This window comes from Anomaloglossus baeobatrachus, chromosome 3, assembly GCF_048569485.1.
Source record: "Anomaloglossus baeobatrachus isolate aAnoBae1 chromosome 3, aAnoBae1.hap1, whole genome shotgun sequence".
NCBI lineage: Eukaryota > Metazoa > Chordata > Amphibia > Anura > Aromobatidae > Anomaloglossus > Anomaloglossus baeobatrachus.
In genome coordinates, this window is record NC_134355.1 from 396,741,726 (window position 1) to 396,756,411 (window position 14,686).

At 36.2% G+C, this 14,686-nt stretch overlaps 1 protein-coding gene across 7 annotated transcripts in view; it reads right to left on the bottom strand.

Moving 5' to 3' along the window:
* ADGRB3 (adhesion G protein-coupled receptor B3) overlaps positions 1-14,686 on the bottom strand; it is a 1,441,017-nt gene that overhangs the window by 1,054,655 nt on the left and 371,676 nt on the right. For 5 of the 7 annotated variants that reach the window (XM_075340252.1, XM_075340251.1, XM_075340250.1 and 2 more), the window contains one exon: positions 7,600-7,710. The exons of the other annotated variants lie outside the window; for them this stretch is intronic. In XM_075340252.1, coding sequence (XP_075196367.1) covers positions 7,600-7,710 — 111 coding nt within the window. The remainder of the gene's footprint in view (positions 1-7,599; positions 7,711-14,686) is intronic. 7 annotated transcript variants of the gene reach the window in all.

A 14,686-nucleotide genomic window follows, 5' to 3' on the forward strand; every position in this document is an offset into this window, starting at 1 on the left:
AAGAAACAAATTAAACAAGGTTTTCATTCACCTACAAGATATTACATTTTTGTTGATATTGTTATAATTTTTTATTTGATTTTTATTCTTCTCATAAGTAAAGATGAGTGAGTCCAAACAGTAGAGTTTGGTGTTCAATCCAAACATGGACTTCACAAAAAAATCTGTGTTTGCGTTTGGAGTTCGTATGCTTTAGATATACAAACCACTCTATCGAGCATTGCTCGGGTACACTCTGATTTTACCCAGTGTGAGCCATTCAAACTCTGCATGCGTCTTACTTTGGGGCTAAAATCAGAGTTATCCGATTTAATGTGTAGAAAAAAAAAAAGAAAATCCCACCCTACCTTCCCCGGAAGTGTTCTTTTTATAGCTCATTTCATGTGGGCGGAGAGCCGAACTGCTCAATCACTGAGTTACAATAGGGTTCAGGTCAAGTCGGGGTCCCAATCCAAACTATCTCAAGTCCAACTGTACCCACCAAGCCTGAACTTCAAATTATCCGCTCATTTCTACTCATAAGCCAACTATCCTTGTTATTTTGTTATGAAACTTTAATTTTGACATTAGTACTGATTGAACACTTGAATTAGATAATCTAGTACTACATAAATCACCCACTATATTGACATCGCATCCACAAGACATAATGCTACTGCATGACCCTGACAGAATTACTCCTGTGTATAAAAAAAGGAAAAAGTTGGCTTGTTGGAAAGACTTCCAGATTTATTTTACTTCAAGCTAATGATTTGTTTTAATAACACCTTAAAAAATTGATCCAACATAACAGATTTTTGATGTGCTAAATTTATTCATTGGCTCATTCATGCCCCAGACAAGGTGAAAAAACAATATATCCTATTAATCAACTAGGCCGACTGTACAAAAACAGCATAATATACAGTAGTGTGATCTTATTTGATTTTTTTTTACATGATAAAGTGATTTAAGAATTGTTAGCTCCAAACGGATTCAAGTATTTACCTGCTTGGTATTTAACACAGTAATTTATATGTGTAGATCATTTTTTAAAGTTTTTTCCCACGAATTTCTAGCATTATAAATAGAGATGATTAAATACCTCAAATATTCGGCTTCACAAATATTTGCTGAATAGGTCGCCGCTATTCGACTATTCGCGAATATTCGATACGCAATGTAAGTCTATGGGAAACCCCAATAACAACTATTCTGAACTATTCGGGCTTCCCATAGACTTACATTGTGCATCGAATATTCGCATAGTGGCGACCTATTCGTCGGATATTCGCAAAGCCGAATATTTGAGATATTTAATCATCCCTAATTATAAACCCTAATATGTAACTTAGTCATATCAATGCCTTCATTGCACATAAAGCTACCATATGAATAGTATGTCTACATTATATATTTTTTTATATATTTTTGATAATGTAACTATTTTTATAATACATCAATGTGTATCATTACAAAAAATATGGAATATGTTTTTCCCTGTTTTGTAAACAACAGATGTATCCTGAAATGTTGAAAATCAATAGATTTTACATATTGTGCTAACATACAACATGGCTTTTTTTGATGTATCTAAACGTTGCACTGGCCAAATGGAAATATTATCTTATTGACTTATCAAATAAATTATTTTAGAAAGTGACCTGGCTAGTTAAATAGACCAACTCAAGATAACACCATGATCTCCTATGATAAAGCCCAGAGGAATAGTTTTGCCTTTAACAAATGTTTCTGTCTGGCATTTGACTATTTCATGAAAAGTAATATTTATATATATAAAAGAAAATGTAATATATTGAAATATTCATTATTTGTTTTATGGTTATTCACATAAAATAAAAAAAAAGGATATATTACTTGTACAGACGGACAACCATATGAAATTGCTACAAAATAGCTTATGGCTAAGCATTTATAAAGAACTGTAATATTTTAAAAGTCTGTAGCTAATACACAAAATAACTTATTTTTCTAACTCTTTTTTGTTCCTAATGAGGTATCACAAAGTAAAACTGTGCTTTAAATAAAAATAATGTAAAAATATTGAAATCAATTTGTCAGGTTTAAAACTTACTAATTTATATAGTGCTAAGATAATTTTAAAGCAATGTAAGTGGGTGGATGAAAAGAGTTAATCCGTGCTGCCAAAAGAAGATCACTGGAGATGGATGAAGATATCTGATTTTATTGTTCTACGCATTTCAGAGTCATGTGACCCCTTCTTCAGGAACAAAATCTATAATGTACATTGATTTTGTTCCTGAAGAAGGGGTCGCATGACTCTGAAACGCGTAGAACAATAAAATCCGAAACTTTTAATCTTCATCAATCTCCAGCGACCTTCTTTTGGCAGCGTAGATTAACACTTTCCTTCCACCCACTTCCATTGCTGTTTCCATGGGTACAGCAGCCATTTATACCACGTGTTTATAGCAGTTGTGTTTCTACACAACCTCATCAGGTTAAGGCACCTAAAATAATTTTTTGCTGATACCATCGGATGAGACACCATTTGCGTTCCTCTTGTTTCTTGTCTTTTCAGTTCTTATAACAAAGATAATTTTACACATATAAGTTGCATCATAATATGTATTTTTATTTTTTTCTGAACTAACTATAGATGATGCAAACAGTATAGCTTTGCACTGTGTGTCTTGCATACTGGGACACCAACATGCTGCATTAAATATTTTTTTGTCCATCTCAGGAAGATATCCAGAGACAAACTGAGGATTCCTTTGAAAAACTCAACAATGGGATAAGTTTCATGATTGGTTCCCATCTGATATTGTGGTACTAAGATGGAAGCTATTTTAGTGGGAATGCAGGAACTTAAAAGTCAAAACCAGTATAACAAGCTATAGTTCTACAGAAGACTGGGCTAATTTACTTACTGAAGAATAAATGGAGATAATATCTTAGAAAATTAAACTTTACTTTTTCTTAATTTAAAACATCATTATACTGAATATTATTATTTCATACAATTTGAAACTTTCAGGTTTTTTTACTAAACTTATCATATTATGTATCTCTAAAAAATAATGAATAAACCACGCTAGCAGCTGGATATGAAATGTGAGTTAATTGGTTTCCCAAACCGTTATATAATGTATAGAAAAATCCACATAATAAAGGGACACAAACACACAAAGTCTTTTTTTAAAAGGAGTGTTATTTTTTTACGTTCGAAGATAATGACTCAGGTCATCCAGAGTAAATGATCCACAGTCTGAAAAAACATCATAGAGTATGAATTGGCATGTAGACGCAGCCATTGGGACAAAAAAAAATGCTTGAATAAGGAGTTTTCCCTGAATCGACCTTATTAAATGATCAGGAGTCTGTGTGGACACTGTATAGCAGTAATTGGCAAGTGGACAATCCCATTGAGATGTTCTGGGGTAAAAAATGCTGTAAAAGAGTTTTTCCCTAGGTATATCTATGATGTCTTCATAAAGTGTTGGTTTTGCATGCATCTGATCTATGTTCTTCATATCTTACTTGCTTCAGAAAGATGTACTGTACATCTAGCAAATGTTGACTTTGCACTCGTGAAACATTCCGTGAATTAACACTATTATTGACTGTGTCATTCTATTTTGAACATAAAGGAAAAATAATAGGAATTATTAAAAAAATATTTTATTGGTTTGTGTCCATTTATTATGCAGGTTTTGTATAAGGCCTCGGTTCCAATTGCGGTTTGCAGAGATGACTACAATCCAATAAAGCATCGGATTGCACTCAGACCAGTGCAGAACTATGGGGCAGTGTCCATCTGCTATTGATTTCTCATTTCTCATGCCCTATGGCCATGAGAAATGATGCGCAGCATTCTTCGCTTGGCAGCGAGTCATGGCTTACACCCACCCATACAAGTCTATGGGTGCATGTGAAACATCGCACTGCACTCGCATGTCATCTGACCGCAGTGCAATGTATGCAGGGATAGGCTCCCTCCCTCTTTTCTGCAGCTGTGATATGATCGCAAGATTGGATTATAGTTGCATGATCCTCGGCTCACACTAGCAGCAGAGGGTCGTAAGCATATTGTTTCCGATGCTTTCTCATCAGAAGCTATGCACAAGTGGAACTCAGGTCTAAATGTTATCATGTATCTTGCAAGGGAATCTAAATTCCAGCAAAAAATATACTGTATGTACTGTATGCAAATTTGTGGTAACTGAACTAAACTTTGACTCACATAAGAATCTACATATATCTCTATTTTTTTCTCAACTTTTATTATCATGGCATTATTATTATTTTTTTCCCAAAAATCAGCCCATGGTGAGACAGGTGAATCCTTTACTGTGTGTCTGTGCAGCAGTGATTAAACACAATTTGCCCTAGGGGCAATTAGAGGTACCCTAAATAAAAATCATTAATATTTAAGCTTTATTATTATCCAAATTAAATGACCAAATCTAAAAATGGCAAATAGGGCAAAAGAGAAATCATCTCTAAGGAGGTGAGAAAAACGGCTGCGGACCAAAGCTCGCTATAAAGTAGACTAATATCCTGGTATATTATATATTGTAAATAGAATTCAGCGAGTATCGAAATATTTGTGTTTGTGATACTCGTAATGACTAATGAGTACTGTGTAATGCTTGCATACTCATTCCAAATAGCAAGTACAATGCAAGTCAATGGGATATGCGAGTAATAATTCACTGATTGGGAAATGCGAGTAATTTTCTGCTGGATTAAAGCAGAAAGTTACTCACATATCCCATTGACTTACATTGTACTCGCTATTCGGAATGAATATGCAAGTATTACACAGTACTCGTTCCGAGTATAGCGAACACAAATATTTCAATACTTGCTCAACTCTAAATGTATATCAATTTCACCCTACACTGCCTATTTAACCCCTTCACGACCTTGGACGGAGCTATCCGTCATGGACCGTGTCAGGTTAAGCCCCGCCTCCTGCCGCGGGCAGGCCGCGGCGGTCGGCACACATATCAGCTGTTTTCAACAGCTGACATGTGTGCCTGCATGTTACGAGTGGAATCGCTTCCACTCGCAATATTTAACCCCTTAAATCTCGCTGCCAAAGTCTGGCAGCGAGAGCTATATGCGCGCGGCCATGATTTTTAACTTACCGCCATTGCCATCGTAGCACAGGGTCATGTGATGACGCCTGCAGCTATAATGTTTCACTTTCTTTTTCCCTCGGCCCGGAGCAGAGGGAAACAGGAAGTGACTGTATCTGCTGTTTATCAGAGCTGTGATCAGAGCTGTGATCAGCAGATAGATAAGAGCGATCAGATTGCTGATCACTATAGCCCCCTAGGGGGACTAGTAAAATAAAAATAAAAAAAGTAAAAAAAAGTTTTAAAAAATAAAAAAAAAAGTCTAAAAGTTCAAATCACCCCCCTTTCACTCCATTGAAAATTAAAGGGTTGAAAAATAAATAAATATACACATATTTGGTATCGCCGTGTTCAGAAATGCCCGATCTATCAAAATATTAAATCAATTAATCTGATTGGTAAACGGCGTAGTGGCAAAAAAATTCCAAACGCCATAATTATGTTTTTTGGTCGCCGCATGTTTTACGCAAAATGCAATAATAGGAGATCAAAATGTAGCATCTGCGCAAAAATAGTACCATTAAAAATGTTAGCTCAAGACGCAAAAAATAAGCCATCACTCAGCCATAGATCCCGAAAACTGAGAACGCTACGTGTTTCGGAATATGGCGCAAAACGTGTGCCACGTTTATTGGACAAACTTGTGAATTTTTTTTAACCCCTTAGATACAAGGAAACCTATACATGTTTGATGTCTACAAACTCGCACCAACCTGAGGCATCACATAGATATATCAGTTTTACCATATAATGAACACGGTGAATAAAACATCCCAAAAACTATTGTGCGATCACACTTTTTTTGCAGTTTTTCCACACTTGGAATTTTTTTGCTGTTTTCCAGTACATTATAAGGTAAAACCTATGGTTTCATTTAAAAGTACAACTCATCTTGCAAAAACAAGCCCTCATATGGCAAGATTGACAGAAAAATAAAAAAGTTACGGCTCTCGGAAGAAAAGGAGCAAAAAACAAAAACACAAAAATGAAAAGTGCCCGGGGGGCTGAAGGGGTTAAAACCATTCAGCTAATAGCCTCCACAACATGTTTCACCATGACTGGCTTCATCAGGGGGCTGCGGCTAATAGATTGAGGTTTTGTGTGCATCGGTGCAGGAGTGGGTTCTCCCTCCAACTATATGAGCAGCAGCTGGCACAATTAAATTTTTTCCGTGTGTACAGACAAGGAAAGCATCTCATCAATCAATTAACAAACTACCCAGTATATTATTTTATGGAAGCATTGGTGAATTTGTGAGTAAGGATTTTGTAATATTTAGCTCAACAGTGGGCCAATGTTACTGGTCGGCTCCTGGCTCCCCAATTTGACTCTGCTTATAAATCTGTGTATTAACACCAGCAAAAGAGATCCTGAAAATGTTAACACTCTATAAATCTGAAATTTAACATAATAACATCATATATGTAATGCTGTAACCTAATTGTTAGCCGAAATGTGAAATAGTACATGTATGTAAGAGAATTATAAATACTGCAATCATCTATGTCTAATCTGGGTGTTTTTCACAGCTGCCTACTTTCTGCCATATTTCATCATGTTACGAAAGAATAAGAAGGAATTTGCCATCTGTTAATTGAGAGCACAATTTTAATATCTAATATATAATCGTTATATGCCATAACTCTTTCAGTGCTAGATAATTCCCCCAGATAGACTTGGATAGAAAAATGGTCTGTTTATGCATACAAAAATGACACAAATTCATCACAGCAGTTTAACTGTTTCAATTCAATATATTAAATTAAAATAAAAACAGAAAAAAACACACAAAACCTAAAATGCAAGTTGTATGAAAAGGCCACTTATAACATTCGCAAATATGAGGGGAAATCCTGATATTGTAAATTAAAGTCTAATTTTGATAAAAAATAAATGATATCAATATAATTACTTGTCATATGTTATACATATACATCATGTATAACATTTCAGCAGGAGAAAACAATAGTGAGCCTAAGGGGAAAAAATAAACCTACACTTTTAAATATTTCAAAGGCTTGGATAGTTTTACAAAATATATTTGGGAATGCTAAAAAATGTCTTTTTATGTTAGATCAACTTGCATTTTAAGTCTGCTGGCACTTCTTTATTAGCTTTCCACTTACAGATGTACCATATTTTTCTGCACAGGTCAGCATGACCGCTACACTAAAGCCCTTGCATCGAAAAGAATGTGTCACCAAAATAGGTCAATAAGTATCTAAGCTGTGAAGTGCAGATAGATCTGTTACATCTGTATGTTTAAAGGGACAGCAGAACAGCAGGGTTAGTTAGCCACACTTGCAATGGATGTGTGCTGTCTACTTTGCAGCTACTTTATTTATGGAACTGTAACTGGTGAAAAAATAAATGATTAAAAAAATGTATCAGCTTAGAAAAAAACTGACAAATATGCAGAGGATTATGGAAGCATGCAGTGATTTTGCTAAAATTGATAACAGTAAGTAGAAAAATGTAACTAACGTATTACCAGTTTGTGCCATAAATTTAGCAGCATCAGCTTGTTCCTGGGTGACCCTTTTCTCATGAACAGATCTTGGCCGCTGACTTTTAATTGTATGATCTCCAATCATTCCAAATTCTAAAGACAGAATAAAGGTTTATGAGAGCTCGTGTGTAGACATTTCTTAAAACAGCACTCATGTGTCATGCAATCTGAACCTAAACATACCTCCATTGAAGTAATACAATCTGAACAGTATACAACGTAAGTCACATAGAAAAATGGTTTACACTCTTCATTTGAAAACTGTTACTTAATAATTTCAATAAAAGCAGAATTTAACGGAACGTTTCCATCAAGATAACTGTCACATATATAATTGTATAAAGCAAGCAATAGTAAACGTAAGCATTATGAGCATATGTATCATATGCAAAAATAAGAAACATAAGGTGAATCAATTTATGCAATTTATATCTATTGTTATACTAATGGTTTACTAAGGGACAAAAAAAACGTACGATTTGACCACTATGGACTCAGGATTGTAGAAACTAAAGCTTTAAAGGCAATTTGTAATATGAAAGCATGAAATATCTAGTATTGTCCCTTTATCAAAAATAGGTAACTGTGATCTATTAGTTTAGGACACTCCATATTCACTAAGAATTTCCAAGGTGGTACATAGTCATGTGTTTGCTAGGGCCATTAAAAGAGTTGCTCAGATTCTGGTTAGTTTCCTGAATAAGGATGATTGTTTGTTTATCTAAAAGAAAAAAAGTAGAAGTCCAGCTCTGACATACAATATCTTCTCATTTTTATGATTTTGTTGATGACTAAGGTTGCCGTGTATACCTAAAACACATTAAAAACACTATTTATGCATTCACTGTCTGCCTTGAGATGCACTGGATATGAACTGGATTAAATAAAAAAAGATTTTGTATGTCAAAGATGAATGCTAACCTTTTTTCTTTTGCATTACACTGGCTATGGCAAGGGTATTGCCAGTGCTCCATATAAGATGAGGATTAGCCACATGGTGAGCTGGACTTCAAAATTTCATTACTTGTTTATGACCCCCATCTCCACATGAACTCAATTTTAAGCAATCAAGGCAGTCGAAAATAAGTCCATCCATCATGAAAAGAACATGGCTTCAAGAAATGGGAGTATTGTCAATGTGACTAAGACTGATGACTACAAAGAAAGATAAAATAGTAAATAAACAGGGACAAAATTCTACATTTTTGTCCCATTTGATCCATTTTTATTTTGAAGCCCCTATTTAGAGATGAGCAAACCTCAAGCTCGGGGTTTGGGCTCGAAAAATGACGTATAAATCCCTGTCGTGAGTATTGCGCTTTGCTGGTATCTGAGTGATACCCTGCATCGTGCCCGCTGCTGGAAATTTTTGTCACAAATTAGGTTTTCATTCAGTGTACTGAGCTGCTGTGTTCACAGAGAATGAAAACAAACAAAAAACACTGCCCACTTTTCTTCGAAAGTGTTTTACTATGGGCCTAAAGAAAAACATTTCCGAAGGTGGGTGGCGTTGTTTTTTTTTATTAGGTTTCCACAAACAAAAGATCTCAGTACGCTGGCTTAAAGTCTAATTAGCGATGAACAAACACTTCCAGCAGTGCACACAGTGTAGGTTATTACTCAGACATGAGTACAGTGCGAGACTCACCACGGGGATTTTTACATCATTTTCCAAGCCTGAACCCCAAGCCTCGAGCCTGAGGTTCACTCATACCCATTTTCTATATATGCCAATGATAATCCTAGTTCTATTGGTGTCTTAAGGTCAAGCCTTAATTTTATTGAAGATTATACTGTAATAAATAACTACTTGACTGGTAAATCCTCAATATAATATATTATCAGTAGGAACTTTAAATATGTCATTGACATGCTAGAACAAATAGTAGAATGCAGACACTATTAATTTGTTGCCTTTATCCTTGCAATATAGTGCTCACAAGGCCTGTCAGTCCATTATGATTGCTTCATTCTGTCCATCACAAGAACAAGTAAGCCATGCCTGGTACCAGCAGGAATATTTTTGGGAATCTAAATCCAATCCCCAATCACATCTTCTTTTGGTAAGGATGGTAAGGAATTTCATAGTTGATAATACTGAAATGCCAAAATTTGAATTTTCTTATGTTGTCAATAAATTGCTCCAAACTGGATCTTCACTTTAATTTTTCAAGAAAAAAGCATCAATGAGTTTCAGCTATTTACCATTGAAAATAAGCATTGTAATAAATGTTATTTTCATTAATTTTTAGCTTTACTTACATGTTCAAGCTATTATATGGAATTAAAAGAAATATTTGTAGAATGAGGGAGTTTTGTTTAACAGAAATAAAAGAAACAAGCCATAGTGTTGCAATGCAAAAAGAGGTTTATGCCAAATACATAGGAGAGCACAAACTGCAAAGGCAAAGCAAAGTCTACAAAAAAAGAACAAATAATATAGAAACTGCTTTTGTGTCAATTTGAATGACAAACAACATTGTATATCAATGCATTTATAACTAATCATCTAGGGGAATTATCACCGTGGTGTTAATTGTTGGTTTGTTGATGCTAATATTACACTAGAATCAAATATAATTACTGTTTCAATTAAAAAAGTGCATTTGGTATCTTTGTGGAAAATAACAGCTTGTGACTGATGTAATTTATATTCTAAGATGCTACATAAAAATACTTGTGTAAAACAGAAATACTTATAGAATACAAATTCAGCGTAGCCAATGTCTTGCAGCTGATGAGTGTTAGCATATTTTGATATTGTTCTGAGATTACTTTTTCTCTCTGACTTCATCAGGATTAAAACTAGTCGCCCATGACCTTTTTCCTTAAAGGTTTGAACTCCTAAAAGGTGTCATTTTACCTAAAGACAAATGACCACATTTTATTAGGCCTAGCCTAAGTGAATAAAGTAAGCTGTTTGCATTACTCTCTGAATTCTTCAGGATTGTCCCTGGTCGCCCATGACCTTTCTCCTTAGGGGTTTTAATCCTTAAGAGGTTTCATTTTAACTAACATCCAAATGACCAAATTTTTATAAATGCCTAGCCTAAGTGTGTAAATTAAGCTCTGTTATCATAAAAAAACAGTCATGCTATACTAAATAATTAAACATTTCCCATATGATTAATTTACACTGCATCATTTTTGAAACATCAGTTTATATTGTTAGGATGTTAGTAGCCTTAAAGTTTAGCAGTAATTTGTCATTTTCTCAAGAATTTTACAAGACCTGTTTCTTTAGCGACCTATTAAATTTGAATAGACTTTGAAGGGCCAATATATTGGAAAACTCCCAAAAGTGATTCCAGTTTAAAGACCACATTTCTCAAATACTGCAAAATGAGGTCAGTAATTTTTTTTAAACCCTTGAGGAGCTACACAGGAATTCACACAAAATGGAGTGATAACATTTTTTTATCTCTAAAATGTTTTTTTAGCCCAAACATTTTAACTTTACAAGGAATAGAACGAAAAAATGGACCCCACGATTTCTTACTCAGCTTCATCTGGGGGTGCTGATTCCCCACTTGTGGCCAGAAACCTGTTTGGACAAATGGCTGGGCTCGGAAGGGAATGCGTACCATATAAATTTTGGAATACAAATTTGGCTGAAATAGATTGCGGGCACCATGTCGGATTTGCAGAGCCTCTAAGGTACCTAAACAGCAGAACCCCCCCCACAAATGACCCTATTTTGGATCTAAACAAATCAAGGAATTCATCTAGAGGTGTGTTAAGTGTTTTGAACCTATAGATGCATCACAGAACTTTTTATAATGTGGATGTGAAAAGGAAAAAAAATGTTTTCTCTAAAATGTTGTTCTAGTCCCAAATCTTTAACTTTCACAATGCATAATAGGAGGAACAGAGCCCATAATTTGTGAGACATAATTTGACCATTATGTGGTCAAAATCTGCTGTAGCCATCTTTTTAGGTATGAATAGAACTGTAGCCATCCACAATAGTGTACTAAAAAATGTCTAAAGTGATGGGAAACTGCCAGAACAGTGCCCTGATGTCACCACTCATCCCTGTGGCTAAGTCATTCTCTGCCTGAAGCACACAGTGGCAGGCACATTCTGTGCCTGCACGCCGTAACATCAAATGTAGTAGAGCTGGAATTCTCATGGAACCTCGTGTGGATTACGTCAGACCTGGGTGTTTTAAGGGTTAATAAAGAGGTGAAAGACAGTGTTTTTTATTTAGATTTCAAATAAAGGATTTGTTGGTGTTTGTGTTTATTTCTTTTCACTTACAGATTAGTAATGGGGAAGTTCTCATAGACACCTCCCATTAACAATCTAGGGCTTAGTGGCAGCTGTGAGCTGTTATTAACCCCTTTTTACCAGAAATGCCACTGCACCAGGATGACCAGGGGCAGGGTAAAATTCGGGGATTGATGCATCTAGTGGATGCAACAATCCTTGGCAACAACAGACTATTAGTTTTAGGCTGGGAGGAAAAATAAGCATGGGTCTCCCCAGCCTGAGAATACCATTCCCCAGCTGTTGGCTGTATCATGGCTGAGCATCAAAATCAGGGGAAGAACATTTTTTTAAATCCTTCTTTTTTTATACACAGCCAAGATAAATGCATGGCTGGGGGCTGCAGTCTGTAGCTGTATCCTTTTTCTGTAATGATTTTCCAAATGTTTGTTTTTAGTTATTTATTTTTACACCATCATCAGCATCCGTGATTGGTTGCAGTAATACACACTGTCACACAGGGTGGGGACGCGTCTGACTGCAACCAATCAGAGACACGGGGACTGCCGGGGGAAGCAATGCATATGCATGAAGGATAATGAGCTGCCCCGGAAGTAGTATAAAGTGGCGCAAAAGACTCAGTGAGTATAATACGCCTGCTTTTCCCTTTTTTCATTATCTTTTGTTTATTTTTAAAATTACCCGAGTTACTGAACCGTTACCCAGTGTTCCCTGTCAACTCCGGGCCAAGGGTTGGTTCTCGGGTATTTTTGAACCAGCATGGATCTGGACATTTACAGACCAGGGCCACCCATCACTATTAGTGATTCTATTGTTTTAATTAATTTGTTTGGATTTTACATGCCGAGTTACCATTAATGCATTTTAGCCTTTCCTACCTGCATGAAAAACTAGGCCCTTAAATTATTTTATTTTATCTCAGAAGCTCAAACAATTTTAAAAACATAATAAACTATTATGTGCAAGAACCATAAAGAGCAATTTCACCCAGAAGGTGTTTTAAAAGTAGGCCAAATGGATATAAATATACGGTATGTAAGTATACAATTAAAGGATATTACAAAAGTATAAGACATGCTTTCCTTAATCATTTCTACATTGGATATGTCCAAAATCGGTAAACAAACATTTAATTTAATCTCAAAGTCACTTATAGTCTTTTAATATACTTAAAAATGTACAAAACTTCGTTCTAAATCTTAAATCTATAAAAGTAAGTAAAATATTTTAATCGCTAACAAAAATGAAAAAGGTTTTTTTTCTGAATGTTTCTTAATTATTTTAAAGGAAACCAATCACCAGGATTTTCATATATAACCTAAAGCCAGTACTAAACTGGCACTATAAGGCTGATTCTCTAAATACCTGTAGCTGTCAGCTCAGATACATAGGTTTTGGAATCCAAGAAAGTAAAGTCTATAAAATTTTCAGCTTCTTGAGTGACAGCAGCTGAGGATCAAATAATATCTGGGTGGTATTCATAGTTATCCCCTTTCTCTATTAGAATTAGCATAAGCATTATACAATCGACCTAAAAGGACCTGTGGTGAGGTCATACCCAGGTAACCAGAAGGCTGATGCCAGAAAGCAACATTTTTCTGTTGGCTGAGGCCCCGTCCCTTCTGTTCACATGGGTATGACCTCACCACAGGTCCTGCTAGGTTGATTGTATAATGCTTATGCTAATTCTAAGGGGTACTTTGCACACTAGGTTCATCGCAGCTGCGATGTCGGTGGGGTCAAATCGAAAATGACGCACATCCGGCGTCGCTGTCGACATCGGAGTATGTGAATCATTTTGGATACGATTAACGAGCACAAAAGCGTTAAAATCGTATGATCGGTGTAGCGTTGGTCATTTCCATAATTTTGGAAGGACCGATGTTACGATGTTGTTCCTCGCTGTGTGTGAAGCCGCAGGATCGAGAAACATCGCCTTACCTGTGTCCCGGCTGCAATGAGGGAGGAGGAGGTGGGTGGCATGTTTACGTCATGCTCATCTCCGCCCCCCTGCCGTGTGACATCACTGTGACGCCGCACGATCTGCCCCCTTAAGAAGGAGGCGGTTCGCTGGCCAGAGCGAAGTCGCAGGGCAGGTAAGTGCATGTGAAGCTGCCCTAGCAATAATGTTCCCTATGGCAGCTATCACAAGATATCGCAGCTGCGACGGGTGCGGGGACTATCGCGCTCGTCATTGCTACCATTGGCTTGCGATGTCGTAGTGTGCAAAGTACCCCTAACAGAAGGAGGGGATAACTATGAATACCCACCCAGATATTATCTGCTCCTCAGCTGCTGTCACTCAAGAAGATGCTGATTTTATAAACTTTACTTTCTTGGATTTCAAAACCTATACCCAAGCTAACCACTAAAGGTATGTAGAGAATCAGCCTGATAGTACCAGTATAGCACTGGCTTTAGGTTATATATGAAAATCCTGGTGACTGGTTCCCTTTTAAGAGCACCTAAGTCTTTGAAATGTTTTTTTTTCTCATTTTATTGCTATAATGATTACATTCATATGAATGGGGTTCCAGGTCATGAGACATTCATCTATTGCTCAGCTTCTTGTGCCTACCTAAGAAGTGCTCAACACAAGAGACATGGGTCTCCAGCTCATGCTTTACCACATATACAACATGAAGAACAGATACAATAGATAGTACAGGCTACAGATCCTATGCTTTCTATTTAATACATAATCCATTATGCATGCATGCTTAGCCAAAAGCTGTGCTGCAAACGTCTCTGGGGGCTCAGTGGTTAAGTTGGGGTCTCAGGACTTCGACCTCCACAAATCTGCTTGTAATCATTAGGGTATTGAAATGTGTAAAAAAGA